The sequence below is a fragment of the Nannobrachium achirus genome (assembly GCF_963921795.1).
Source record: "Nannobrachium achirus genome assembly, chromosome: 2".
NCBI lineage: Eukaryota > Metazoa > Chordata > Actinopteri > Myctophiformes > Myctophidae > Nannobrachium > Nannobrachium achirus.
In genome coordinates this window covers 35,434,042-35,460,434 of record NC_137811.1, presented here as the reverse complement: position 1 = coordinate 35,460,434, position 26,393 = coordinate 35,434,042, and the positions used below count along the sequence as shown (strand labels likewise).

Here is a 26,393-nt window from a genome sequence, read left to right as displayed (position 1 = left end):
TCAAGGACACCTGGGGGTCCCAGGACCCCACTTTGAGAACCAATGTACCAAACAATGGGTCTGGTTGTTGACACAGGCCTATTAGTATTACCAATAACTTTTGTGCCATCACAAAATGCAATATAGGACTAACATTGGAAAACAAACAGTCATGCATAATCATTTTGGGGGAGACCTCATGAAATTGGGAAGGAGCTGGCTCGAGGCCTCAAGCTATTATCTGATTGACTTAATTGATTTATGGGTCGTCACTCATCACACAGATACAGATTTAACCATGTGAAGATGTGGTGCTTTAAAGGCCATGCACTGGAAAACATAAACTTGCTGTGCCCTTAATTGCATTAACAATAATACTATGATTGACTCAGTGGATGAAAGCAGGCTATATGGTCCTGTGAATCGATTTGGTTGGCGAATTCGAATTTCCATGGGATTTTTTTTTCCTTTTTCCTTTTTTTTAATGGACAACACAAAAGTTACAGCCTAGTACAACTCCTGTTGTCTCATAACCACCAATAACAATTTAGGTTCTGGCTATATGTAATGTTTTCACTGACATTTTTTTATTTTCGATTAATTTGACCTATACATCTCAATAATAGGCCTACTTACCCCACATTCGATTGTATCGATCAACCAACCCTAATATATATTATTAGATTAGATTTTACTTTAGACATAATAAAAGTGTTTTCTGTGGTTCTTCCTTTTAGTTTCTTCACTTTCTTGCCAAATGTTTTTATTTTCCTCCCCGCTGTTCTAATCATCTCATCAGAGGAGGGCCAAGGTTGTGTAACTGGAGTCCCGTTGTGTCCTTGTCTTGATGATGGGAGTCCCAAGCAATCACGACTCGTGTCTCCCACATCGCGCACGATCTCCATCTCGCCGCTCACTTTTCCAGATGTAGGCTATTTTTTTCTTGCCAGAGGAGAATGGCTAGAGATGTTTGTTTATACAAGGCCCTTGGGTCGGCCTTATCTGCTCAGGCCACTCACGCCGTGATTTCAGACTTCTTCAGCAAGTCGTTTTTACGGGCCATTGTTCTGTCGAATGGCTTCTAAAGATATGCTCATGGCCTCCCACCTCATTAGAGCCGCAAAAACTCGCAAGTTCTGATTTTTTTTTTTTCAAAAGCCCCACTTCAACTCCACCCAGGTTATGACTGGGTGTTTGGTCAAGGATGTCAGGGTATTAATATGACAAAATACTTATAGCCGATTGCATTGTGTAACCTGCCTTATAGCCTACTTATCTGTTATCTATATCTTGTTATGGTAATGCCCTTTATCTTAGTTTTAATGCAGGCCCAGGCTGTTTCCCAATTTTTCCTCATCAGTAGGCCTGGCTAGCCTCATTCATTCTTATTATTTTTTATTTTATAATAATGAGTGTGTCTAGCTATGTAGAAATATTACAGAATATTTAGCCTATGCCTATTTGGTCTGAAAATTATATCCGCCAAAGAACAAATATAGTCTATTAAAAAAATAACAGGCCAGCCTAATTAAGCCAGGCCAATCTGGCTTGTTTCTCTTATTTAGCCTCATCAATATCCAATAACCAATCACTATATTGTAAACTCATTTGGGTGATTGATGGGGTGATAATAATGGGAGTCTTTTGTGAATGAATGTTTGGCTGCCAAATCTGTGTTCGTGAGTCGTGGCTGACGTCACGCTCCATTAAAGCGCAGTTTTTTGGACACGGTGGTCACGACGCAAAGAGGAGGAGGCGTTCCTCCACTGCTGCCACAGTGCCACGCCCCCTGGCCTGGACCCCCTTTATAACGGGACATGGCTGGCCATTGATTGACCACTCTGTTGTGGACGAGATCTTGCTAGTGGAAGAGGATTTTTTTGCCTGGAAAAAGTAAATATTATGTACTGGGACTCTTTCATAAAACCAGGCGACAGAAACACAGACAGCAAAGACGCAAAAATAAAGGTAGGATTTACATTTTATGATTTCTGACGTGAACGGGGTTGTTTTTGTCAGTCTGTTTCATAAAAAAGGGAAGAAAAATAAGTGTCTGCATGTAGTGTCATGCATCAGTTAGGGAAAAGGATCTCAATTTAAATAAGTCTAGTGCTTACTTGAGCTTAACCTTTTATTTGACCTTGTAGCCTACCAGTGAACTGTACTGTCATGAAACTGTACCCTTTTCTATGCAAACTTCTAATACATTATTCAATCAATCAATCAATCAATCAATCAATCAAAAAGCTACAACATAGTTATTACAGAACAATTTACCCACTCAGGTAGCGTAATTGAGTATTAGGTAAACAATATCATATATTCTGCCACGCATGGCATCAGGGGTGACTGAAACATTTTGTTTCTTGCAGATGGAGATCTACCAGTCTGGGTATTACACAGAGGACTTCAGAACCCAGGAAGTACCAGCTGGCTTTGACTTTGCGTCATATGGTAAGTCTGATGTTATGGTGTGATCACATGAGGGCCAGCAAACACAGTTAACTGTAACTTCATCCATCACACAAGACTACGTTATTTGATACTTTAAGTTCAGTTGGATTTTGTACCCACTTGGTACTGCTACAATCATCACAGCATGGAGGCCTAATACTATTGGCATTTCTGGACATTCAAATATTTGTGTGATTAACCGCCCGACTCTGTTTCCGCTGAGCATGCTTATGTTGAAGGCCAGAGGAAATGTTTTGAAGCCCAGTATCATCACTCCTGTCAAAATGCACTGAATGAGACCTTGGACAAACCGTGTGTGTGTGTGTGTGTGTGTGTGTGTGTGTGTGTGTGTGTGTGTGTGTGTGTGTGTGTGTGTGTGTGTGTGTGTGTGTGTGTGTGTGTGTGTGTGTGTGTGTGTGTGTGTGTCACTGTGCGTGCGTGCGTGCGTGCGTGTGAAGAATATCTGAATGGGCTGAGAGAGAGAGAGAGAGAGAGAGAGAGAGAGAGAGAGAGAGAGGGTGGTCAGGTTATAGATACTCCCTGCATTTGCCTGCCTCCCTCCCTTCCCTAATCCTTTCCTCCAGACTTCCTCCTCCAACAGATTTAGGGCCCCCCCACCCTCCATCACTAGTCTGTCACCAACCCCCCCCCCCCCCCCCCCACCCCCCACCCCCCCAGCCAGCCACTCACCCACCCACACACACATTCCCCCAAACTCCCCCCATGCATTTCCTCATCTCTTCCCCCCTGTTTCCTCCACTCCCTCCATTGAGCAAAAAAAAAAGAAAAAAAAAAAGCTAGTGGATCTGAGTGTTGCTGATTCGGCAGTATACACAAATACAGTCTTTCCCCCCGAAAAACATTATTCTGCTAGAAATTCACACTGTTATGTTGTGCATGAGACCCCATGTTTTCCTTGTATGAGCTTTTCCATCTAGACTTAAGTTATTTAACCTCCTATACTAGAACCCAACATTTTGTTCCTATTCTTGGCTTCATGCACACTGACCTCAAGTCATGTGTATCTATGTTGTATGTAACCTCCAGACTACGGTGGTGAAGACCTGTCTTTTTTGTTAGACAGTAAAGGACCTGGACAACAACAACAGTACCCAGCAGAGAGCTACGCAGAGCCACTGAAGACCACTCGCCTCTCGTATGACACCAAAGGTAAGCACAGCCACAATATATTCAGTGTGTGCTCACTTACTGTTATGTTTACTGTTATCAATGTATATCTGATCTGCCTGTTGATCCAATTTTAATGTTTTCTTTTCTTGTCTCACAGTTACTTCCAACGACCCAGTCCTCTTCAACCTGGACTCATACCCAGAGTTCAACTTTTGGGCCTCATATCCAAATGGTGAGCATCTCCCAATTTTCTGATTTGAATTTTGTGATTTATCACTTGGCATGTTTTACCACTTTAAAGAGTAATGAAACAACACTAAATCATGTTTTACAAAATATATATAAAATGTGTAAATGTTATCAATCCTAGTCATATTTTCACCAAGACTAAAACACAGGGTTAAAGTGTTGTCTGTGCTGCCATCTACAGGCTGAACCTGTAGATGTCACCCTGTTGCCTCAATAAAAAACAGAACATAGGCCTACACTTATTTTGGAAACAGATGTTGTGTGTCACACTAGTTTTGTCGGTGGTGAAAAAAAATAAAAAAATAAAATAAAACCACTTCTACGGGTCTTATGCTCTTAGCTGCAGTTTAGATTAAATTAGTAGGCGGAGAAGGCCCAAACCGTGTTTCATACTCATGCTGATCATCGCTTAAAAGTCGGATTTGAATTAATGTTTGGTTACCTGTTTTCATGTAGATGGGCTTATATTGGACCAGTCACAAGCAGGCTTCCAGGAGTCCACCCAGACATACCAAAGTCTAGTGCCCCAAAATGGACAGTTCAGCCCAGCAGGCATGGGGGATGACAGCAGCTCCTTCCTCCCTGCAAAAGGAGTCAACAACACAATACAGAGTAAGGAGTTTAATGCATGGATATAAAAATATGTCTGTCTCTTACATTTTCTCGTCAATAGCATTTATTGTAGTAAGTCTTTAGTGTATTTTTTATTATTTGTAATCCCACATATGTGTCTTACCAGTAAATTAACACGTGGCTTTGTTGCAGGTGAGACAGACCAGACCTACACATGTCACTCGGCAGAACTGTACGACTCCGATGCACAGAGACGGACATCGTCCTTCTGGCCTGACTATCCGTCTCCAGGCAGCTACACAGCACCCCTACCTCACCCACCTCCAGCCTCCTGCCCCTCGAACCCTGGGCCTCAGTCCACCACAGGCCAGTACTGCCCCCGTGTGGTCAAAAGGAAAAACACACACTCCCAGAGGCCAGACAGGGAAGGCCAGATGACAGGAATGTCAGCTTATCCAGGTGAGAGTCAGATCATGATGAGATTAGATTCTTGAGTTTGCATTGTAGTTTTTTAAATAATTTGTCAGTATATTACTAATAATGGTTGATGGAAAATAAAATATTGCTTCACTAGACACATGCAAAATGATCGCCAAGGGCCCTCACGGGATTAATCCGTCCCTGGGCATCAGCTCTGATATAAAAGCTCTCCTAATTATTTCCAGTCTGGGTTTTACAGAAAAAATCACAACATACCATGGAATCATACATAAATCATAATTGGTTATTACATGCATGGTTTCAGTCATTAAATCAGTGTGATTCATTTGTTTAGGATCTGGACCCATCCAGCTGTGGCAATTCTTGCTGGAACTGCTTTTGGACTCTTCCTGTCGTCACTTCATTTGCTGGACAGGAGACGGCTGGGAGTTCAAGATGTCTGACCCCACAGAGGTGAGGCCATTTCCCTTGAGAGTTTGCTTTGAATTATGTGTAGGTCTACTAGGGATATATTCCCAGCTGTGCACCTTCCTATTTTAACTGTTGTTTGCCCTACAGGTGGCCAAGCGCTGGGGCCAATGCAAGAACAAACCCAAGATGAACTACGAGAAGCTGAGTCGTGGCCTGCGATACTACTACCATAAGAACATCATCCACAAGACAGCGGGCAAGCGCTACGTGTATCGCTTTGTCTGTGACGTGCAGGGCATGCTGGGAAAGACCGCGCAGGAAGTGCTGGCCAGCCTGAACGTCGTGTCGCCGCCGAGCACAGAGTCGTGGCAGTGTCCTGCTGGGCCTTCCTCCTTGTCAGAGCAGAGCAGTGAAACATGGTCACCACAGTAGGAACTGCATGTCGTCGTTGTCGGGTGGATGTCCAAAACTCGTAGTTTTGCATTTATCATTTTAAAAATGATTTAAACTAGTGAAAACAGCCGATCTACATGCACACAACGCCTCACACCGCGAGCCGCAAGGCGTTGTGTGCTTGTAGATCTGCTGTTTTCACTACTTTTGTGCGACAGCCTTGTCTGATGAAGCAGAGCTTTACTTTGCAAAAAAAAAAGTACAAATTTGAAACTTGGAGATACAAGGACGATATGCCAGGACTGTTGGTGTTTGTGGTGCTGCCTACTGGCTAACAGGTCAATAGTGCAATGGCTATGAGGCCAATAGATTTACCCTGCCCAGTGAGCACTGGCCCTGAAACCAGTTGGCTGAAAATCACTGGAGTCATGGAGTCATGATTCCAGTTGGGGGGAGGTTAGGGTGTAAGCCAATTTGAGGTACATCATTCCATTTCTGTAAATATAAGTTTGGTCTGTTATTGTGTGATATATTGTCAACGTGAGGCATATATCGTTATTTGACAGCATCTGTTAAATATTTATGCAATGATTTTTGTAACGGTAGATTTTACCTTTTTTAAAGGTTCAGTAACTCATTTAATGCTCTTCAACATGAAACATAAAACTGTAATTTCTTTTAGACAGATGATTTGAGCACTGTAAACAAATTGCTTTAATATAGGCTAATTTAGTGCATGCATCACTTTGTAAATAATGTTAATAGTTTTCATATTTTGAGGTTTTGCATTTATTTGTTTGTAGATTATTTTTTTATACAAAACTTTCATGTCTACCTCTTTTTCTAATCAGAATAAAAACAAACCCGGGATTCACACCTTACTAATGTGAACATTTCTGTATGTGACAATCGTTTTAATAAACTGTAAATAATGAGGTTATGTACCATGTCTCATTGAGTTTATTGCTGGGGGAAATGTCATGTCAAGTCAAATGTGGCTAAATTACACATTAAGCCTACATAATTTGGGGAAACAAAAAGTGGAGCACAAATCAACATTTTCAACAAATTATTCTACTCCTCAAAAGTAGCATATCTCTGCTGTCGGGTCCGAAACCTCCTAAATCCAAAATGTAAATTTTCAGGAAAATGAGCTCAAGTGGAGTTAGGAGGTTTTGACCGAAGGGCTTTTTACTACTTTTCATTGGTTAAATATTATTTTAACCAACACTCAGATGTAGAGGGTGTTTAATAGCCTTGAGTTATGCCAAAAAAAATCAAAAACCTCAAAAATGGAGTTAAGAGGTTTTGGCCAGACAGTGACGTATGAGATGCAGGTTATCAAGCAATACTTAACTGTGCCATTCGATGTGTGCTAGGCCAACTTCAAAGTATATAGCCTTTATATTTTTGATAAAGACCGTCAAGCAAAAATATTTGGGCTAGGCCTATACTTTGGCGTTGTGAGCTGCTATTTTAGGCTAAACTTGGTTAATATAAAAAAGGAGAAAAAAAGATTTTATCACACAAAGATTTAGAGGACCCCCTGTTGTAACTCTGAGGACCCCCTAGGGGTCCCAGACCCCCTGTTGAAGACCCTTGTGTTATAAGTTCATTTTACTTTGATTGAGCATTTCAATTTTTTTGATAGGCTATACTTCTGTATAGCCTACTCCAATATCAGAGGGAAATGTTGTAGCCTATAGCCTAACTCCACTACAATTATTAGAAGCTCGGCCGGCCGAGCGTCTAGGTTGGAGACCAGCATACTCGGGAACAATGTAAATAGGGAATAATGCAAACCCCATTATACTTGTTGTCATAGGACCCATTTTGACCATCTGTTTGCCTGTGTCCATTTATGCCCATATATGGAGATATCTGTATCTGTCTGTCTGCATCCATTTTATGCCCATATATGGAGATCTCTGTATCTGTCTATCTGTGTCCCTTTATGCCCATTATGGAGATCTCTGTATCTCTCTGTTGCAGACACAACAGTGCCGGTTCCGGAAAACCCTGATGTCAGACATCAGCTCCGTATACGGAGATTCAGAAACTTTCGCGCCGGTTCCGGAGAACCACGTATCGGGTCAGTCGAGGCCAGGCACTGGACTACCCGCTGCGGCGGGGAATGCGCGTGCTGGTTCCGAAAAACTGCTTATCGGGTCGGATCGAGGCCGGGCACTGCACTCCTCGCTGCGGCGGGGAACGCGAGCGGCGAAGTCTGTGTTGACTCATATGGCGTACATGATGTCAGAGCCTTTTGTGCCGGTTCCGGAACACCCTGATGTCAGACATCAGCTCAGATGTCAGAATGAGTCAGCAGAAGTGATGTCACAATGAGTCAGCGCTTGTGCCAGTTTCCGGAACAGCGATGTCAGACATCTTCCCATTTGTTGGCAAATGCTCGTTTACTTAAATTTTTTCACATAGTCATTAACACCCACACAGTACACACCTACATTTTTGAGCGGTGGTAGACCACTCCATAGGCTGTGTGTGTATGTGGGTCTGTAGCCTGTGTATCCGTGTATGTATGTATGTGTGTGGGTCTGTAGCCTGAGGCATATGTAGGCTGAGTACCACTGAGTGACCAAAGAGGGTGCTGTTGAGTCTAGCCTGAGACACACACACACACACACACACACACACACACACACACACACACACACACACACACACACACACACCGGCTTCGACTGCTCTCTTCGCATTCAATCCGACTTTTTCACCATTTCTCAGACGTTTGAATGCAGAGAGTATGCACTGGGTATCCACGGAGGAGTATCCACGGTATCCTGTTCTCCGTGCACTTTGAAGTACGCATGCGCCGATATCTCTCGCCTTGAATATTATTCCCCTCAGGGGAATCGAACCCAAACCGTGGGTTTGTTGCATCCGTGCTCTACTGACTGAGCTAATGAACGGATGATGTGACTCCTTTTTTGTGCATTTATCTTTGACGTGGATAGTGGGGTAGGCGTGGATAGTGAGGGACTGAATATTTACTATTCTGTCCATAACGGCACATAACTCGGTAACGCGGCTGAGTGGGATTGGGCGCCGTTCCCACCGCTCGTCGCGGCAACTCGGCTCGCTAGCGCTCGCCTCGGTGGCGACTCACGGGGGTCATCGGCGCCCAATACCGCGCCGCTCCGTCGGGGTCTGTGGCGTGGGGCGTTACAGAGGGGAACAGAGCATACTTGGCATCTGGTTCGAGGCTGGGATTCACCTCAGGTTTTATTTTTGCGCTCCTCTGAGGTTGACCACTAGATGTCGACATTTTACTACTAATATCTCTGCATTTGGATACTGGATATCCAAGTATCCTGGATACTTTCTGCATTGAAGAGTCTGAAAGCACGTGAATATTTCGCATTAAGTGCGTTGATATCATTCGAACCAGGTCCACACACACAAGAATATAACTAGCTGTTCAGAAATTCATACACATTTTACTCGTGCAGCGAGTGACGGACTTATCACTTTTCCACTACTTAAGTCTATTTCTATGAAGAGGGCTGCTTTTTATAGATCAATTATGCTATGGAATAGTTTTCCAAATGAACTTCGTAACACCAGAGAAAAAGCCTGTTTTAAAAGGAAACTTCGTCTTCTTATGCATACTTAATACATAAAATAGCTAATTTTCTTACTTTTTAAATTTGTTGTATACATGTTATTTTATTTTCAGGTGATACTTTGTACAATGTATTTTTGCTGTTTATGTATTTCTTTGTAATACTTTGTGATATTTTATATATTTGTAATGTATTTTAATTTCTTGGACCCCAGAAAGACTAGCTGACGTAATGGCGTCAGCTATAATGGGGATCCAATCAGCTCCGCATAAGGAGATTCCGAACCTTTCGTGCAGGTTCCGGAAAACCGCGTATATCGGGTCGGGTCGAGGCCTAACTAAGAACGTAGGCAAAGATCTGAGCTACCTGCGTGCGAAAGTTGGAGTCTGTAGAGCCAACCATGCATGTGCTGTGAGGCCTCTTTCATGCGATTCGGGCCAATTCAGCCTCGGCTTCAATTAGTAGTCAGGAGCTTTCCTGCAGGTTCCGGAAAACCGCGTATCGGTCGGGTCAAGGCCTAGCTAAGAACGTAGGCAAAGATCTGAGCTATCCGCATGCGAAAGTTGGAGTCTGTAGAACCAACCATGTGCTGAGTGTGAGGCCTCTTTCATGGATTCGGGGCAATTCCGCCTCGGCTTCAATTAGTAGTCAGGATGGTGTCAGGCATTTTCGCCTATGTTTTTTTCGCCTAGATGGATTAGGTATTTTCGCTTGGCACTTTCGCCGTGGAGGAGAGTGTTTTCACCCACCCTGTCTGATATAGCTATAGGCTAATGGCTAATGAACGGGGCTTTTTTAAAACTTTGGAGACGATCTTGTGCATCTGATCTTGTGGCTCCAGTCTGACAACTCAGTGCTGTGTGGATGTTGCATGTTGTTCTTGTTGTGGTGCGACGATAGGAAGGAAGGAAACAGCTAGTTGTATGTCATGACGTTTGAATAAAGATGTATTAAAAAAAAAAAAAAAAACATTGTTCAGGCAGCTCCACGTCTCCATCTCGTGGCGAAATAAAGTCCTTGCGGGTTAAGATAAATACATGATTTATTGATGGCCTGAGTTTCTGGGTGGCTGTGTTGATTTGATAATGCATCTCTTGATACCCTTGATACATTGGGGTCCCCAGGGAATAACTGTGAGATATTCTTCCGTATGAAATGCATATGATTCCCATATGGTAGGCTACGTATCAATTAATTCATTATTTGGACACACCTGATTCCAATAACTATATATCTGTATTGATGTGATTACTATGGAGTGCATAGCCGTGGTAATGGTCACCGTTTGACAGGTACGTTTGACAGGTAACACCACTGTCACAATCACTATAGTATAGCCTAATATTTAAAGGGATAATATGCAAACATGGACAGTCTGACAGCAGAATTGAGCGTAGACATACAGATTAGAGCTTTGGAATCAGGTGCGTCCAAATAATAATTAATTAATTGATGCACTGCGCAAATAGGTCATGAGTCATGATGTCCCGATCACAGCATTTGATTTGGAAGATTATCATAGGCCTACTGCTGCTATGCTTTATGGTGAAGAAGGTTTGTAAAATAAATAGGATAGCCTATGCAGCAAAATTATTCTGGTGGAAGGCGCGGAGATCAACCCTGCAAGCATAAACTTTCTGTGTCTGGTTCTGGTGCGCTCTCCTCTGCTCTGTGCCAAATTCTGTCTGTCTGTAGCCTACCTGTGCATCGCATCGTCATTGTTGCCTAGTTAAAGACACTCGACTTAACATTTTAAGCCAGGCAAAATGGATAAAAAAGTCGGACCCTTGAACATTTAGGCGAAATGGCTCTTCAACGGTGGTGAAAAGACTCTCCTCCACGGCGAAAAAGCCAGGCGAAAAGACCAAATGTGTTGAGGCGAATATGTTATAGGCGACCGTCAGGGTCACACATAGCCTAATTAAAATCAGCACCACATTTACCAGCAGCAACATTAAAGGGATGAACACATTAATTAGTGCATTAGCCCTAGGCTATAATAATATGATCATAAAAATCAATGGATTTCATAATGATTGGCTACTTTTACGTTTGGTAGATAGGTGGAACAATAGTAGCAGGGGGCGAAAACACAAAAACACACATGAGCTTTAGTTATGACACTTCCTCTGCAAGTGCTCAGAGTGTTGGTAACAATTTTGTGTAGCAATTTACCCCAACTGTTAGGCCAACAGTTATCTCGCAACAACATTCTGACTGTGAAAGCACGGAAATTGTATTATCAATTAGGGCATAAAGCCTAATATGTTGATTGATTGACTGGTAGCCGGCTACAAGGTCAACTAAGGATAAAGCCCACTGTTGGCTTGTTCATGCATTGGGGCCCCTTTGTAGGCCTACAGGTAGGCTACTAAATGTATAGGCCAAATATATTTGTAATACATTTTTACCAATATAAAAAATTACTATAGTAGACTAGACTAGACTTGCTTATAGCATAATAAAGAAATGAACAGCATACTTCTCCCACCACTGTATGATGCCTCCTCCTACTCTATGTATGCCTGGTAACGCCGCCTACCTGCCTAGATATGTCTATATGTTTTTGCGGCGTTCAGTAGTGCAGAACAGACGAGATAAGAGGCAGAGAGCAATCAAAGAGCATTGGCGCGTGTCGCGTGGACCCTATTGATCGAAAGCGCTTCCGAGCACTTATTGGCCTACTTTTTGGCAAAAGTTGACTTAACCGACATATTTGGACATGGCCAAAGTAAAAAAAGCAATCAACGACGCTCTTACTGATCTGACCAAGGAAAAGCTGGAGCAGTTCTGCAGCTTTTTGGTCGCTCGCAAAGAGGAACCGCGCATTCGCCGCGGCCAAATCGAGGATAAAAGCAGAATTCATATTACAGATAAAATAGTTTCGGCTTACACCGAGGACCATGCCATCGATGTTGTTGTGCAGATTCTCAGACAAATCGATGAAAACGATGTTGCAAAGGAGCTGGAACAGAGCTGGTCGAGTAAGTAGGGTAGGTTATAGTTATAGCCTACTACCGGATCGATCACTATGCTTGATTAAAATGTATGCATGAATAGGCAAAATATAGGCTAGGCAATATATGCTATTTAATATGTGCTTAATCTTTGCCTAATTTATAAAATAGGCCCGCTGGAATTTATATATTTTCTATGGCTATGTGGCACAGGAAAATAGGCTACTTTCACTTTCACTTAGTTTGAGGAAAAGTTTTAGTTTTAGTTTTAGTTTGACTGCAACGGCCAGTCAGTGATAAATTAGTCTAGCCTACTTAAATTAACAGTTAACGACTAGGCCTATTAGCTATAGCTCATGTATTCATGTTTTAATTTTAACATTGTATTTATGTCTTGAAGGAGCAGCAGGACAATCCGGGGGGACGACTGCATCTGTCCGTGAGTGCTGCTGAGTGTTTTGAATTAGAAATAGAATAGGCCTACTGTGGTCACTTTGCCAAAAATCCAACTCGCCAAATCTTTGTCAAGTCCCACCCCATGTCATTCTGTTACTAGGTGGGACAACAAAGCCAGGGAAGAATATTTTTATAATGGAAGTGAAAGGGAAAAAAGTCCCACCCCATGTCGTTTTCATAGCCTCATTATTAGTATTTAAAGTACCAAAAGTAAAACATCTACGTGATATTAATACAAAAGGAACACAAAAGTACAGTAGATACATTGCAAAACAGGGGTTTTCCCCCGAAAATACATATGTTTTAATTAGTTTAATCTTAATTCTGAAACAGGCAGAGGACAGAGAAAGAGAGAGAGCGCAGTGCATCTTGGGTGACTCGCAATGACCAGGAAGTTGTGGAACTATAATCTCGCCCGCAACATAAAATGTATTTTAATTGTAATTCTGCCCTTTTAAAATATATGTACCCATCGAATCTCTTAGTTACATCGATATCGTTCATGTGAACTAGTTTGTTGAAGCTTATTCACCAGTAAGACTCCCTAATCGGGAGATAAGCGACCGTAGGTGGCTTATCTCCACAAATAGGGCAAAAATGTGTTTTTCCCAAATCTACCTGATCCATGTTGATGACATGAGTGTAGACATGCGGTGTAGTGATATTCGTGATTTTAGGGCAGAAACTGTAGGAGCAGTGTCCAAAAATGTGTTTTAAAAATCGGCCTGAAGGTGGCGCTAGAATAGGGCCATGTGAGAAATGAGGGGTGGGGTCTCTGCGTTGCCTTGGCGGACGAATAGGTACCGGCCCCGGCTCTCCCGGACGCTCCTAGCCCGAGTTACGGCATTATATGTGCGCTGCAGTGGCAGGGGGTCCTCCACTGGGGGCGCCACCACTTTTGCATCCGTTCTGGAGCACCAGGAGTCGGTGGTCCCCGGGAATTCCCCGTGAGCAGCCCCGTTGGGGTGGTCATTTGGTCATTTTTGCACATTTGGTCATTTTTTACATCTGGGGGTCCCCCAGGGACCTGGGGGTCCCTGGGGCTCCGGGGGTCCTTGGAGGTTGTAGTTTGGCAGTCAAGGAGTGTGTGTGCAAAATTTGGCATGGATGGGGGCAACGGTTGTGGAGATATGAGCAGGGCAAAAGTGTGACTGACTGACTGACGCACAGACAGCCCGTGGAGGTTTTGGTAGTAAATGCGACCTACGGTCGCAATTATACTCATCGAAATCGCTATGACCGCGCCGCACCACATCGTGGCCGTACCGTGCATCACCGCACAATGCAGTGTCTAGCAGGAAACGTCTATGCAAGACTAGTAATCCATATAGAGCATCGCAGAGGAAATGGATTCCTGGGGTCACTTAATATTCCCCATTCATTTTCGCCATAGACTTTTACAAAAATATTTATAACAATTATGTTAAGCCTCGAACCAAGCCATCCAGGATGGAGGTGAATCATGACCATATAACCTTTTTTTCTATGAAAAGAACACTTTGAAAATCGCTAAACAAAGGGTAGTTATTAAATGTAGTATATCAAATAATGTAATATTAAAATATGTTCTCACATAGGATCAAAGGTTATATGATCATGATTCACCTCCATCCTGGATGGCTTGGTTCGAGGCTTTAATAGTGTTAGAGTAAAGTCGTGAGCAATTAAAAAAAAGAAAAAAATGTTTCTTGCAGCCTTCATCAGATCATTATTCCCAGTTTAGGCTATCAGTTACAGTTAATTATGCAGTCATTGCGAGGGGAGCAACTTCCAAAGTTTGCAGGATTGCTCAGTTTTTGAACAAAATGCCTCAAATCATCAATGCAGCTTGCGATTACCGTGAAATCTGCCACACATATTCCCACTAGGTCAAGGAACAAATGCTACCTTTTTCAAAACAAATTTTTGGAACACTCAAATCATGCATGCAGCGTCCGATTGCCATGAAAGATCTAATGTGAAGAACATATACTACCCTTTTTACATTGGCCTATTATACAGTAGCACCACCAGGACGCCTGGCCTGGTGGAGACCTGTGCTCGGAAGAGCACTGCTTCTAGTTTTTATTTATTTATTCCAAGAAAGTTATAAAAATAGAAATGTAACTAGAAGCAGTGCTCTTCCGAGCACAGGTCTCCACCAGGCCAGGCGTCCTGGTGGTGCTACTGTATAATAGGCCAGTGTAAAAAGGGTGGCATATGTTCTTCACCTTAGACCTTTCATGGCAATCGGACGCTGCATGCATGATTTGAAGCATTGTGTTCAAAAATGTGTTTTGCTAAAGTCTACCTGCTGGTGGTGCTATAACAGGCCAATGTGAAAAGGGTAGCATTTGTTCCTTCACATAGTGGGAATATGTGTGGCAAATTTCACGGTAATTGCAAGCTGCGTTGATGATTTGAGGCATTTTGTTCAAAAACTGAGCAATCCTACAAACTTTGGAAGCTAATATTAGCCAATCAGGATGGAATATGAAATATCAGACGGATCAGACTTGATCATATGACTATAGAGATACTGTGTACTGATTTGTGTTATTTGTGGAGAAAATCTGAAGGCATAAAATGTGTTTTACACAAGTCGGCCCAAAAGGCTGATGTGAAAAATGCAGAGAAATGGTTTTTCCTTGGCCTCTAGGGAGTGCGCTTACAAAGTTTGAAACTGATCGGTGGAGTTATAGGTAAAACCACAAATAGGCCTGTTATAGCGCCACCATGAGGCTGATTTCAAAAATTTGAAGTGGCATTTCTTCCTCGACCTAGTGGGAACGTGTATGCGCGATTTCATGATAATTGCACTTTGCGTTTGTGATTTGAGGCATTTTGTTCAAAACGGCTCAATCCTACAAACTTTGGAAGCCAATCTTAGCCAATCAGGATGGAATATGCAAAATCGGACAGATCTGTGTCGATCACATGACTGTCGAGATACTGCCTAGCGATTTGTAGGATTTTTGGACAAAATCTGTAAGAGTAGTGCACAGAAATGTGTTTTGCAAACATCGGCCACTAGGTGGCGCTAGAAAAGGCCCATTTGAAAAAATTAGGGCAGAGGTTCTAGATTGGCATCCAGGGAATGTGTGTGCTCACTTTGGCAGCGACCGGGCCAACGGCGACTGAGATTAGGTGCACACAAACTGTGAGGACGCACGGACGCACGGACGGACGCACGGACGGACGGACGGAGGGGAAAACATACTCTCCCCCATGCCTTCGGCTGGTGGAGACAATAATAATTCTACAAACACGTAAAGCATGCTGCCGACACTAGCTCCCAATGCTGAGATGCAGGTGCCACCTGCAAAGGTAGGCTGCCAAGATGCCCATGTTCTGGTTGAGGCCATCTTCCATCGCCTTCCATGTCAGTCGTCACATCATAGTTGCCTGGTCAAGTGCTCCGGTGGTGCAGTGGTAAAATCCCTGCCAACCACCGAAGAGGTTGTGGGTTTGAGTCCGGCTTTGGTGATCACCTGTCCTACACAAACACAGTTGGAGGGAAGCCAGTCGGGGAGGGTGATATTTGTGACTGTACGTAATCATACAGGCTGGGGTGGCACCTACATTGGAGTGAAAAATAAATAATGGCCAGGTCATCTGCATATGATGTTGGATGTTGTTGCCAGTAAGTCATCATAGATGTAGGACAGGTGTTGAACAATATCGGTTTGACAGCATCTCCATGATGAAGTTCATCATATGGCGATCTGGGATAGTCCTCAGCAGATTCAGATGAAGTCCACACGGTGCCAGGCGGTGTCGACATAGGCAGCTGTCAGGTCCAGCAACACTACCATGTTTCGCTTAAGCGTGTTACCTGGTCCACTGGTGACCTGCCCGAAGGAGACCAGCCTGTTCCCGTGGGAAGTTGTGGGTCCACCACTGGCTCAATGCATCTATGGATCATCCTCTCCAGAATCTTGAAAGGGATGCAGAACAGTGAGATGGGTCGGTATCAGGGGCATAGTTCCGCCGATTTAAAATGATTCCAATACAGAACTAAAACTTCCTATGATTGAACGCTAGTTGCGCTGTTTCCCCCCCCCGGCCGATCGCAAAAAGAATTGTTCTCCATTGGACCCCATTCACGTGACCGTTGGCAGCCAATAGCCTCCTCTGGTCGCATTTCAATCTATGATGGCGACACCCATGCCAAGGACCCAAAATACTTCAGTTGCGCTGCATAGAAACCAATGGCTTCGCACTGTCCATATATTTTACGGTCTATGGTCGGTATAGGACATAGGTTCGTCTGCAGGTTTGTTTGGTTTCGTCAGGGCTATCATAGATATTGTCTAGTAGTCATGCACTACTAGACAATATCAGTCATCAGAATCAGGATGTATGTTTTCAATGAATTTAAGTTCATTGTAAGTTTAAAATTACAATGCGTTTATATCGGAAGGAGGCGTGTCTGAGTGATAAAATCGATATCTAATTTTCTAAATATTGAATCAAGCCCTAACTTAAAAACTGTCTGGGGTGCATACAAAAGCCTGAATGCTAAAATGGTGTTTTAAAGTTAAATACCCATTTAAAATTAACAGTTTGTTTTCAACGTTATAGTCCATATTTATGTGATTGTGTTCACCTTTTGAATCTGAACGCTTTTTTATTTCTTGCAGTAGTACCCAAAGACCCGGCTCCATCTGTCCCACTCTCAGGTTGGTGCTTTTGAAAGTTATTTGACTCTAAAATATTTATGTGATTGTGTTCACCATTTGAATCTGAACGCTTTTTTATTTCTTGCAGTAGTAACCAAAGACCCGGCTCCATCTGTCCCACTCTCAGGTTGGTGCTTTTGAAAGTTATTTGACTCTAAAAATGGAGACATTTCCTTTAGGCCTCTACTTGCATTACTTTCACATTGTATTCATTGTAGTCTCCATCACAGTCCTTTGGATTTTGATACATTTATAAACTGTGTTGTTGTTGCTTATTTATATATACGTTAATTATGCACATTTCGAGGCGCCAAAGGCCTAGTGGCACATACCACCTACAGGCTCTAATGCCAGTCACAGGTTCGATTCTCACGTCTGAAGGCCTTTGGTGCGTGTCGTTCCCTGTCGTGCTCTCCCTGTTTCCTGTCCTACTGCACTGTACCAAAGGCAGAAAAGACCTCAAAATATCTTAAAAAATAAATAAATAATAATAATAAATATTTCTCACACTGCTTCATCCACTGATTGGGACCCAATTAGACCTGATTCAAAACAGGGCCTTATTTCCTGTGTGGCATATTAATATAGATCTGAAGTTGCAATAGGCTATTCAGTTACATCATTACTGGAAGTCTTGTTGGCTATTACTGTATGTATTTTGACCAGAGAGTCTCACACACACAACTACATTTTCCTTTCCCTTAGATTCAGGGATTGCCTTTGTCAAACAACACCGGACTAGGCTGATTGAGAGAGTGACATCGATCGCAAGTATCCTGGATATCCTCCTTGAGAATGGTGCCATCAACCATGAGGCCTACGTTATGGTGAGGTCTAAGCCCACCAACCCGGAGAAGATGAGGGAACTCTATGGATACCTGCTGACTGACAAAGCCAGACACATTTTCTACGAAGCCCTTACGGTACACGAGGTGTTTGTTCTTGAGGAGCTGCGGTCTGGCAAATAAAATGTTATGCCAAACGACGTACAAGAGAATACCTTTTTGGGAGTTGGGACCATGATGCATTCAGTCTTCTCATATTTGTTCTTTTTTTTCCAAGAGTTCCACACTTTGATCCCAATGTATTCCTATTTCTTACGAATAACATTTCGTTTTTTGTTTGTTTTTTTTATCAAAGTTTTTATTGATTACTGTATACAATTAAGTTTGGTGAATTTAAAATATATCATGGCAGGGATTAATGTATTTTCATGTTGTTATTGAGGTGCTAACTTTACAAGGTGATTTTCAAGAGACAAACATTTTCCATTCTTATTACTACTTTGTCTTCTTTAATAAATAAAAATTAAACAAACATAGTTTTGTCTACTTGATAATCTTTGAATTTTCAATAAGTTAAGTGGGTTTCTTACAAATGTTTTTTCCTAAAGTCTTCTCATTGCCAGTGAGGCTTGTTTTGACTTTTTTTTAATTGTATCTATTTTTATTTTTTTAACATTGTCTAATTTTTTTCAAAATAAAAACGTTCATTCATTCATTCATTCTAGAGCAATATATGATATCATTGATGTCGTGCAGAAACTTCTTATCTCCATATTTTGACTTTTAAAGTTTTGTCGTAGATTAACGGCCTACTTCATCATACAAGAGTGTCACACAAAATTAGGGATAATAGAGGCTATTTTCACTATTTTAGTCCTGATCTCTCTTGTTTAAATAAAGAGTTATTAAGATTTAAAGTTATGCATTATAATAGCTATAAACGATGTACTGTACAATGTGCATTTATTTGTACACTATAAGGCATGTAAGACGGTGGGGTTTCAGTTTGCTTCACGCTTCTTTTGTTTATTGGGAAAAAATATGCATAGAAAATAAGGAGACTTGACTTTGGCCTATTATATCTCCCCTTTAATAATGGCTATTGGTAGTGTGTTTTATATAATTTGTATTGCTGATTACGTGATTAGTCACCTTTCCAACGTGGTACTCGTGGAATGAGCAACACAGCCAAATGTGTGGGTAGCGCCCAGGGCTGGATTAACCATTGGGCCGGCGGGGCCGTTGCCAGGGGCCCTTGGAGGAACTGGGCCACGTGGCCATTAACAATTTACTAAAATTAAATGTATACGTTAATTAAAAATCAAATGTGTGGGCCCCTCCTTTGTTGTCTACAGGTGCTTTCCTGGCCCACAGATGATCATCATGGATTAAAATCTGAGCTGGGTAGTGCATGTCGGGAGGGAGGGGGGCCCCCTCGTGGGGGTTAATCCGTCCCTGGTAGCGCCGACCAAAACCTTGCCAAAATAAATGGCCTGTAACACTGTTCTGCTGGCATTCACTCTCAAGTGCTGTCAGGTGTGCCAGTCACAGGTGTGTGCCTAGCACCTGAGCATTGCTGCCAGAATTTGGGACCTAATGCTATCCTCCCTCCAGGAGTGGAGAGGATGGAATGGCCTGTCGCGAGTCCAGAACTCAACCCAATTGAACACTTGTGGGATCAGCTTGGGCGAGCTGTACGTGCTAGAGTGACCAACAGAACCACATTGACTGACTTCTGGCTGACTCCTGGTTGAGGAATGAGATGCCATCCCACAGCAAAATGTGGCTAGGTTGGTGACCAGAATGAGGAGGAGGTGCCAAGCTGTGGCACCAATCCAGGCTGTATGGATCTTCCACATGATACTGAGGTTGTCAGTAAAATGATGTCAGAATATGCCCATATATGGTGTTCTGTGTCCAAGCCAGTCTGTGATGTCAGTACTATGACGTCAGAGTAATGTAGACAGAGGGCTTACGACGGTGAACAAACATTCTGTCAATTAATAGTTATTATCTATCTATAAATGCGAGAAGTCTCTGCGTGTGTGTCTGCGTGTGTGTCTGTCTGTAATCCGCGTATCTCGAGAACCGTTCGTCCCACCGGCTTCAGATTCGGCACGCGCGTTCCCCGCCACGGCACGGAGTGCAGTGCCGGGCCTCGACCCGACCCGACGCGCGGTTTTCCCTAACCGGCGCGAAACGTTCGGAATCTCCTTATGCGGAAATCGGCGCAAAATCGGCGCAAGCGCTGAGTCATTGTGACATCACTGCAGTGCCGGGCGCAAGCGCTGAGTCATTGTGACATCACTGCAACTCCATATATGGGCATATGGGCAGATACAGAGATCTCCATATATGGGAATATGGGCATAAAGGATGGACACAGATAGAGTATATGGAGACATCTAGCTGCTGACATCAGCCCACCGGCTTCAGATTCGGCGCTCCCCGCCGCAACTCCATATATGGGCATATGAGATCTCCATATGGGCATAAGACTGAGAACTCCATATATGGGCATATGGGCAGATACAGAGATATCCATGGGCATATAGGCAGATACAGAGATCTCCATATGGGCATAAGACTGAGAACTCCATATATGGCCATATGGGCAGATACAGAGATCTCCATGGGCATATGGGCATGTGGGCATATGGGCAGATACACTCAAAATACATGAAGAAACAGTGCTTTTTGTGGGCAACATGGCTTGGAGCAGTTGTGCGTGTGCGTGTGCATGTGAGCACGCGAAGCGTGCGAACACTAGGATTCGCCCGCCGAAGGCGGGCGATATTCTAGTATTAATATAATAATAGCAACTAGCCTACAGCCCCTTGGTGTGAAGCAGACAGACTGTGATGTTGCTCTCTCTGGAACTGCCCCCTCCCCCTCACTCCATCTCTGCTTGCAGGCAGTTGGGACTGGGAGTGCGCTGCTTGTTGACGCCCATTTGTGATGTAAATCGCATCACAGGACAGCCGCCTACAGGCCAAAATTTGGGAAAATATTTTAAACATTTGGGGATTATGAGAAGTAGAGACACATCTGAAGGTGATAATGTTGATGTTGGGCAAGGTACATGCATTATTGATTTTTGTATTATGTTTTTTAGACAATTGAACAACTGCTGAACGTGGAGTTACAGATGGAAACACACACACACAAACACACTATTTTTTGGGGCGATTCTAATTAAGGTTGTGGGATATATAATGTACCCTATAGGTTGTATAGTGCAGAGAAGCTAATATGGGACAAATATTATCTCAGAGTTGGTTCTGTGGCAGTTTTCATTTTTTCAGCTGCTGCAGGAAGAATCCTCTGCTGGTTCCTCTTCAATGGTTGGTTCCTCTGCTGGTTCCTAATCCTCTTGGCTGGTTCCTCAATCCTCATCCTGTGACATTACGTTCAGGGGGTCCCCAGCAAAGGTACTCAACACAGCATCACAATCATCTTAACTACTTAGCAAAAGTTGTTAAGATGTAGCATCTCAATCATTTTAATGACTTTATCCATTTATATGTTGGCTATTTAAAAGATAGCAGATCTACAAGCTCATGCACAGCATGCGACCTTGTGCATGAGCATCTGCTAGTTTTGAATACTGAAAAGAAAAAGTTTGAACATTTGGATTTTCTTTTATTTATTTATTTTTACTTAAAACTTCTCTTCTGGGGCTTCCTGGTAAAACTAGATGGGTGGTCCTTGGCCAAATGGTTGCAAGTAATTTACATTTAAATGTCTTGCAGAAGGTGCAGTTGAATGAAATGTGGGTAGCTTTAGCTTAAAAATGACTATATTCAGAAGCGGAATTCCCTGTCCTCAAAAATAGTTTACAATTTGATTATCTCAGGTTAAAAAGGGAAAGATAATAAACTCTTGTTGCTGGGCTTCTAAATGGGCTACCATAGAACTACATTACCCATCATTCTTAGAACCAGGAAGCTAATAACAACAAGCTGTATGTGGGGGAGAGAGTGTTTTTTACTGGGATGGTGTTTTTTACTGGTGTTTCAGTCCGAGTGTGGGGAAAGGGTGCGTTCGGAAATGCGCACCGGACTGCGCGGGCGTTTATCGTGGGCTTGCCCAGGCCTTACGGCCTGGGCATAAATATAACGATTGCATTCACCACGGCTTCGTAACTCGCGCGGCGCTCCGCCGGCCGCGCGGCCCTGGCCCGCTCTTCGCGGCCACTCGCGCCTGCGGCGCTCGGGGGCGAAGAGCAGGACCAAGGTCCGCTGGCCTTCGCGCCGCTTGCAATGTCGTGGACAATAAAACGAGCGCACCCTTTCATACACTCTGACTGAATCACCAGTAAAAAACGGGATGGTGTTTTTTACTGGTGTTTCAGTCCGAGTGTGGGGAAAGGGTGCGTTCGGAAATGCGCACCGGACTGCGCGGGCGTTTATCGTGGGCTTGCCCAGGCCTTACGGCCTGGGCATAAATATAACGATTGCATTCACCACGGCTTCGTAACTCGCGCGGCCCTGGCCCGCTCTTCGCGGCCACTCGCGCCTGCGGCGCTCGGGGGCGAAGAGCAGGACCAAGGTCCGCTGGCCTTCGCGCCGCTTGCAATGTCGTGGACAATAAAACGAGCGCACCCTTTCATACACTCTGACTGAATCACCAGTAAAAAACACTCTCTCGCTGTATGTGTACCTTATGTTATGTCTCCTTGAACAGCTGATATGCTTTTGGGAAGATCGAAATAAAATAGAAGTGCCAAGATTCCCAACCGTGTGCCAAACAGGTCTGTGTTCATACAATTTAATGAATGCTGAAGAAATGCGGGTGTAGAATATAACGCGCAAGTAACGTTTAACTGCGAGTCTGCGACTGTATGGCTTGCATAACTAGCCTTGACTTTTGATTGAATACTTTATTAACAGTTTGCACACAAAAAAAACAACATAAAAACACGGGGGCACAGATATTCAAAAGAATGCTGAAGCTGAAAGGATAACCCATTTAAGTCCTCAGGGCTTGTTTCCATTAAGGTCCTGTATATTCAATTCATCGAAACATTTAAACAACAATAATATAATTCTGCTGGAAAATGTTATCTACTTAACTAGAATAGGTCATATTCCTAATTCCATACATTTCAGTCTCCCCCCCCCCCCCCCCCCAAAAAAAATAGCCTAACTGCCACTGCCCACTCTTCTGAAAGAAAGTGGTGCCCAAACCTCTACTGAATTGCTACGCCTAGTGGTCAGCTCTCGTAATATCAAATCTATTTGAAAGATTTGGTAGAAAACACATATTTAGTAATAGATCACTTTTCTATTACATTCACTTCACACAGACCACATTCTCCATGTACGCGATAGCATGGCATTCACAGGAGCACTAGTAAACACATGAAAACTTCCTGTAAATTAGGTAGCCTGAATGTCCCCAATAATGTTCTATGGCTGTGTTGGATCTTCTTTTCCTTTCGGCTTTTCCCTTCAGGCGTCGCCACAGTGAATCATCTACCTCCATCTTACCCTGTCCTCTGTTCTGCCACCTCTTTTCACACCAACTACCTTCATGTCCTGTTTCACTACATCCATAAATCTCCTCTTTATCTTCCTCGAGGCCTCATGTACTCCTATCCATCTTTGTTACTCCCAGAGAGAACCTCATCATCATTTTTTTAGTCTCTGCTGCCTCCAGCTCCGCTTCCTGTCTTTCCCTCAGTGCTACTGTCTCTAAAGTCTAAACCAGGGGTGGGCAACTTTAGGCACGGGTGCCAACATTGGCACAGGGGAGGGTGATCACTGGAACACTGGCAGAAATGTGAGAGAGAAGATTTATATTCTAAAATCTAAATCAAATATTGTTTTAAACGTGGTCAATTACATTAAGTCACCCAATTTGCAGCAAATTACATGATGCATACAATTCTACATTCATTAAAAATCTGAACTTTGACTAGGGCGGGAGTCGGGGAGATAGGCGGGTTATTGCTCTGAGTCTAATGATCGTTATAACAAGGTCCTGACAATCAAAATATGTCTGAATTTTGATGGGGTGTCGGTTTATGGCATGATTATGTTGCTCTATAAGTGTATCTATTTTTCTTAGTTGATGCTGTTGTTGTTTGTTATGTGGATCCACTAAACAACATTTTGTATGTTTCATACAGTGACAAATACACATCTTATCTTATCTAATATGAACTATCTGCATTTCTACTAGGGCTGCTTGCCATTGTGTGAATTTATTCAGCCACGCTGACCTGGTTATGGAAATGTTGACACAGTCCACCAAACCTGGCACAAGGCTTTTCACTGCTCAAAATGTAAAGGTTATGTTGATTGACCTTTAGAGTGTACTGTCCCTCTCTAACAGATCATTATGATGTTTCCTCTGCAGGAACCTCTGCTCAGCTTGCAGATATGAGTTACACCTTCCAGCTGTGTGTCGCCCGAAGTGACTTCCATCATGGCCGTTGTCTGTTCCTCTTCCCACGATGGAACTTGCAGTTCCGACTGCTCAGCTCCAGCTCCAGGATTAGTCACAGCCTGAAGGAGAGCTACAGACTGCTGCAGCTGCCCGGGGAGGGCAAGAGCAGCCCTGCCCAGGTGAGAGAGGCATACCTCCAAATGGCCAAACTGTACCACCCTGACTCTGGGGCTGCAACAGCAGATGCCGTCCTTTTTGCTCAGGTAGAACAGGCCTACCGCGCCATACTGGCACACCAGAGCCAGGTGAAGAAGAACAATGGTGCTGGGGAAGAGGACGATGACGAGAAGCCGAAAGGTGTGGCACCTCAGCACAGACATTACCTCAGCTACGAGGGCAGAGGTTCAGGTACGCCCAGCCAAAGAGAACGGCAGTACCGTCAGTTCCGTGTGGACCGGGCAACCGAGGAGGTTATGAACTACCGACAGAAGGTACACGAGCAGGCGGCTGCCGCAGAGGGGGCTCTGGTGGACCGGGATTTGCGTCAGCGCAGCCACAAGATCAAGATCACTCAGGCTGTGGAAAGGCTGGTGGAGGACCTCATCCAAGAGTCAATGGCCCGCGGAGACTTTAAGAATCTGAGTGGATCTGGAAAGCCACTGGACAAGTTTCAGCACAACCCATATGCCGACCCTATGACCCACAATCTTAATCGCATTCTCATTGACAATGGCTACCAGCCACCCTGGATAGTCACACAGCGAGACATCCGTGAGACAACCGGTCAGATTCGGAGTAGGCTGCTGGAGGGTAGGGCCAGGTTGGGTGACCCCATGACCCCAAGGGAATGTGCTCAATGGGAGCAGCTATGTGCATCTGTGGAAGAGGACCTGTCCAAACTCAATAAGATGGTGGATGATTTTAACCTCATCGCGCCAATGCTCAACATGCAAAGGGTTCACTTCAGTTTGGCACGGGAGGTTGACCGCGCTGAGAAAGGAGCACGGCAGCTCAGACAGGACAGAGAGAAGGAGAAGGAGAGGGAGCACATGAATGAGAGAGCTGCTGCATCTAGACCTAAAGACACTAAACAAGGTCTGATATCCTGGATGCAGAGTTTACTGAAATGAAAATACTGAACATTCGATTCAAGAGACAGCAATGTCATTTGAAATTAAAGTTTTTATTCTTTTTTATTACAATACACCACAAATACAAGGACATATGAAATCATGGATTTAATATTAAATCTAATTTTCAGGTCACTAATCATTGATGCAACATAAATACAGTTCTGCAATCTAGCTTTCCCCTAATATATTATTTAATTGTTTTATTTTTTGGTTTTCTGGACAATTTGATAAAGATACATTAAGAAATGTATTGTACAAGCAACATTTTTGTTAGAGGAACTTAGAGGAACTGGAATGGTATAAGAGCAGGTTATTAATTCTAACACACTAATATTGTAATGTTTTGTTGCCATGTAACATTAACAATATTTGTACATTTCTTCAAATGTGTATGTTCAAATCTGAACCGCAATAAAAAGTATTAATCACAAAAAGAAAAGTAAATTAATTAAAAAAGAATGCAATGTAGTATGTTTCAAACATAAATCATATTACGATTTCTTAGCCATTTGCTGTATAATTGTCTTCATCTAGCCTTCTAATTGCTCCAGTGTTGCAGCAGGGTTGCAGATGATGGTAGATTCTTTGTCACTGGTTCTATTACCTGCAGCTGTGCCATGCATTGCGTGTACAACAACTCTAGAAGGGGCTTTCACCGTGGCCCAGTCATAGGCAATGTATTGGTGATAGGGATCATTGGAGTTTTCCAGCTTTTTGGAGCGGATGTAGCTAAGCATGATGCCAAATGTGAAGAAACTGAACATGCCCACAACCAGCAGAATATACATAATTC

The 26,393-nt window shown here is 43.3% G+C and overlaps 3 protein-coding genes across 6 annotated transcripts; all 3 read left to right on the top strand.

The window, feature by feature from the left end:
• Window positions 1-1,879: 1,879 nt before the first annotated feature.
• etsrp (ETS1-related protein) lies at window positions 1,880-5,670 on the top strand (the record flags this gene model as incomplete). The annotated part of the gene is made up of 8 exons (XM_080741519.1): window positions 1,880-1,947; window positions 2,352-2,433; window positions 3,514-3,603; window positions 3,722-3,796; window positions 4,270-4,425; window positions 4,579-4,845; window positions 5,162-5,280; window positions 5,386-5,670. Exons 1-8 carry the CDS (start codon window positions 1,882-1,884, stop codon window positions 5,668-5,670), a joined length of 1,140 nt encoding a protein of 379 aa, XP_080597645.1. The 5' UTR covers window positions 1,880-1,881.
• Window positions 5,671-11,857: 6,187 nt separating this feature from the next.
• pycard (PYD and CARD domain containing) lies at window positions 11,858-18,644 on the top strand. Of its 4 annotated transcripts, none has more exons than XM_080738850.1 (5): window positions 11,858-12,199; window positions 12,579-12,611; window positions 17,251-17,289; window positions 17,378-17,416; window positions 17,995-18,644. In XM_080738850.1, exons 1-5 carry the CDS (start codon window positions 11,938-11,940, stop codon window positions 18,255-18,257), a joined length of 636 nt encoding a protein of 211 aa, XP_080594976.1. In that variant the 5' UTR covers window positions 11,858-11,937; the 3' UTR covers window positions 18,258-18,644. The 4 variants fall into 4 exon arrangements, with proteins under 4 accessions (XP_080594976.1, XP_080594974.1, XP_080594975.1 ...); XM_080738848.1 differs by having other exon boundaries at window positions 12,576-12,611; XM_080738849.1 differs by having other exon boundaries at window positions 12,573-12,611; window positions 17,381-17,416.
• Window positions 18,645-22,735: 4,091 nt separating this feature from the next.
• dnajc28 (DnaJ (Hsp40) homolog, subfamily C, member 28) lies at window positions 22,736-25,839 on the top strand. The gene is made up of 2 exons (XM_080749453.1): window positions 22,736-22,827; window positions 24,414-25,839. The coding sequence occupies exons 1-2, from the start codon at window positions 22,740-22,742 to the stop codon at window positions 25,595-25,597; spliced, it is 1,272 nt and encodes a 423-aa protein (XP_080605579.1). The 5' UTR covers window positions 22,736-22,739; the 3' UTR covers window positions 25,598-25,839.
• Window positions 25,840-26,393: the final 554 nt, after the last annotated feature.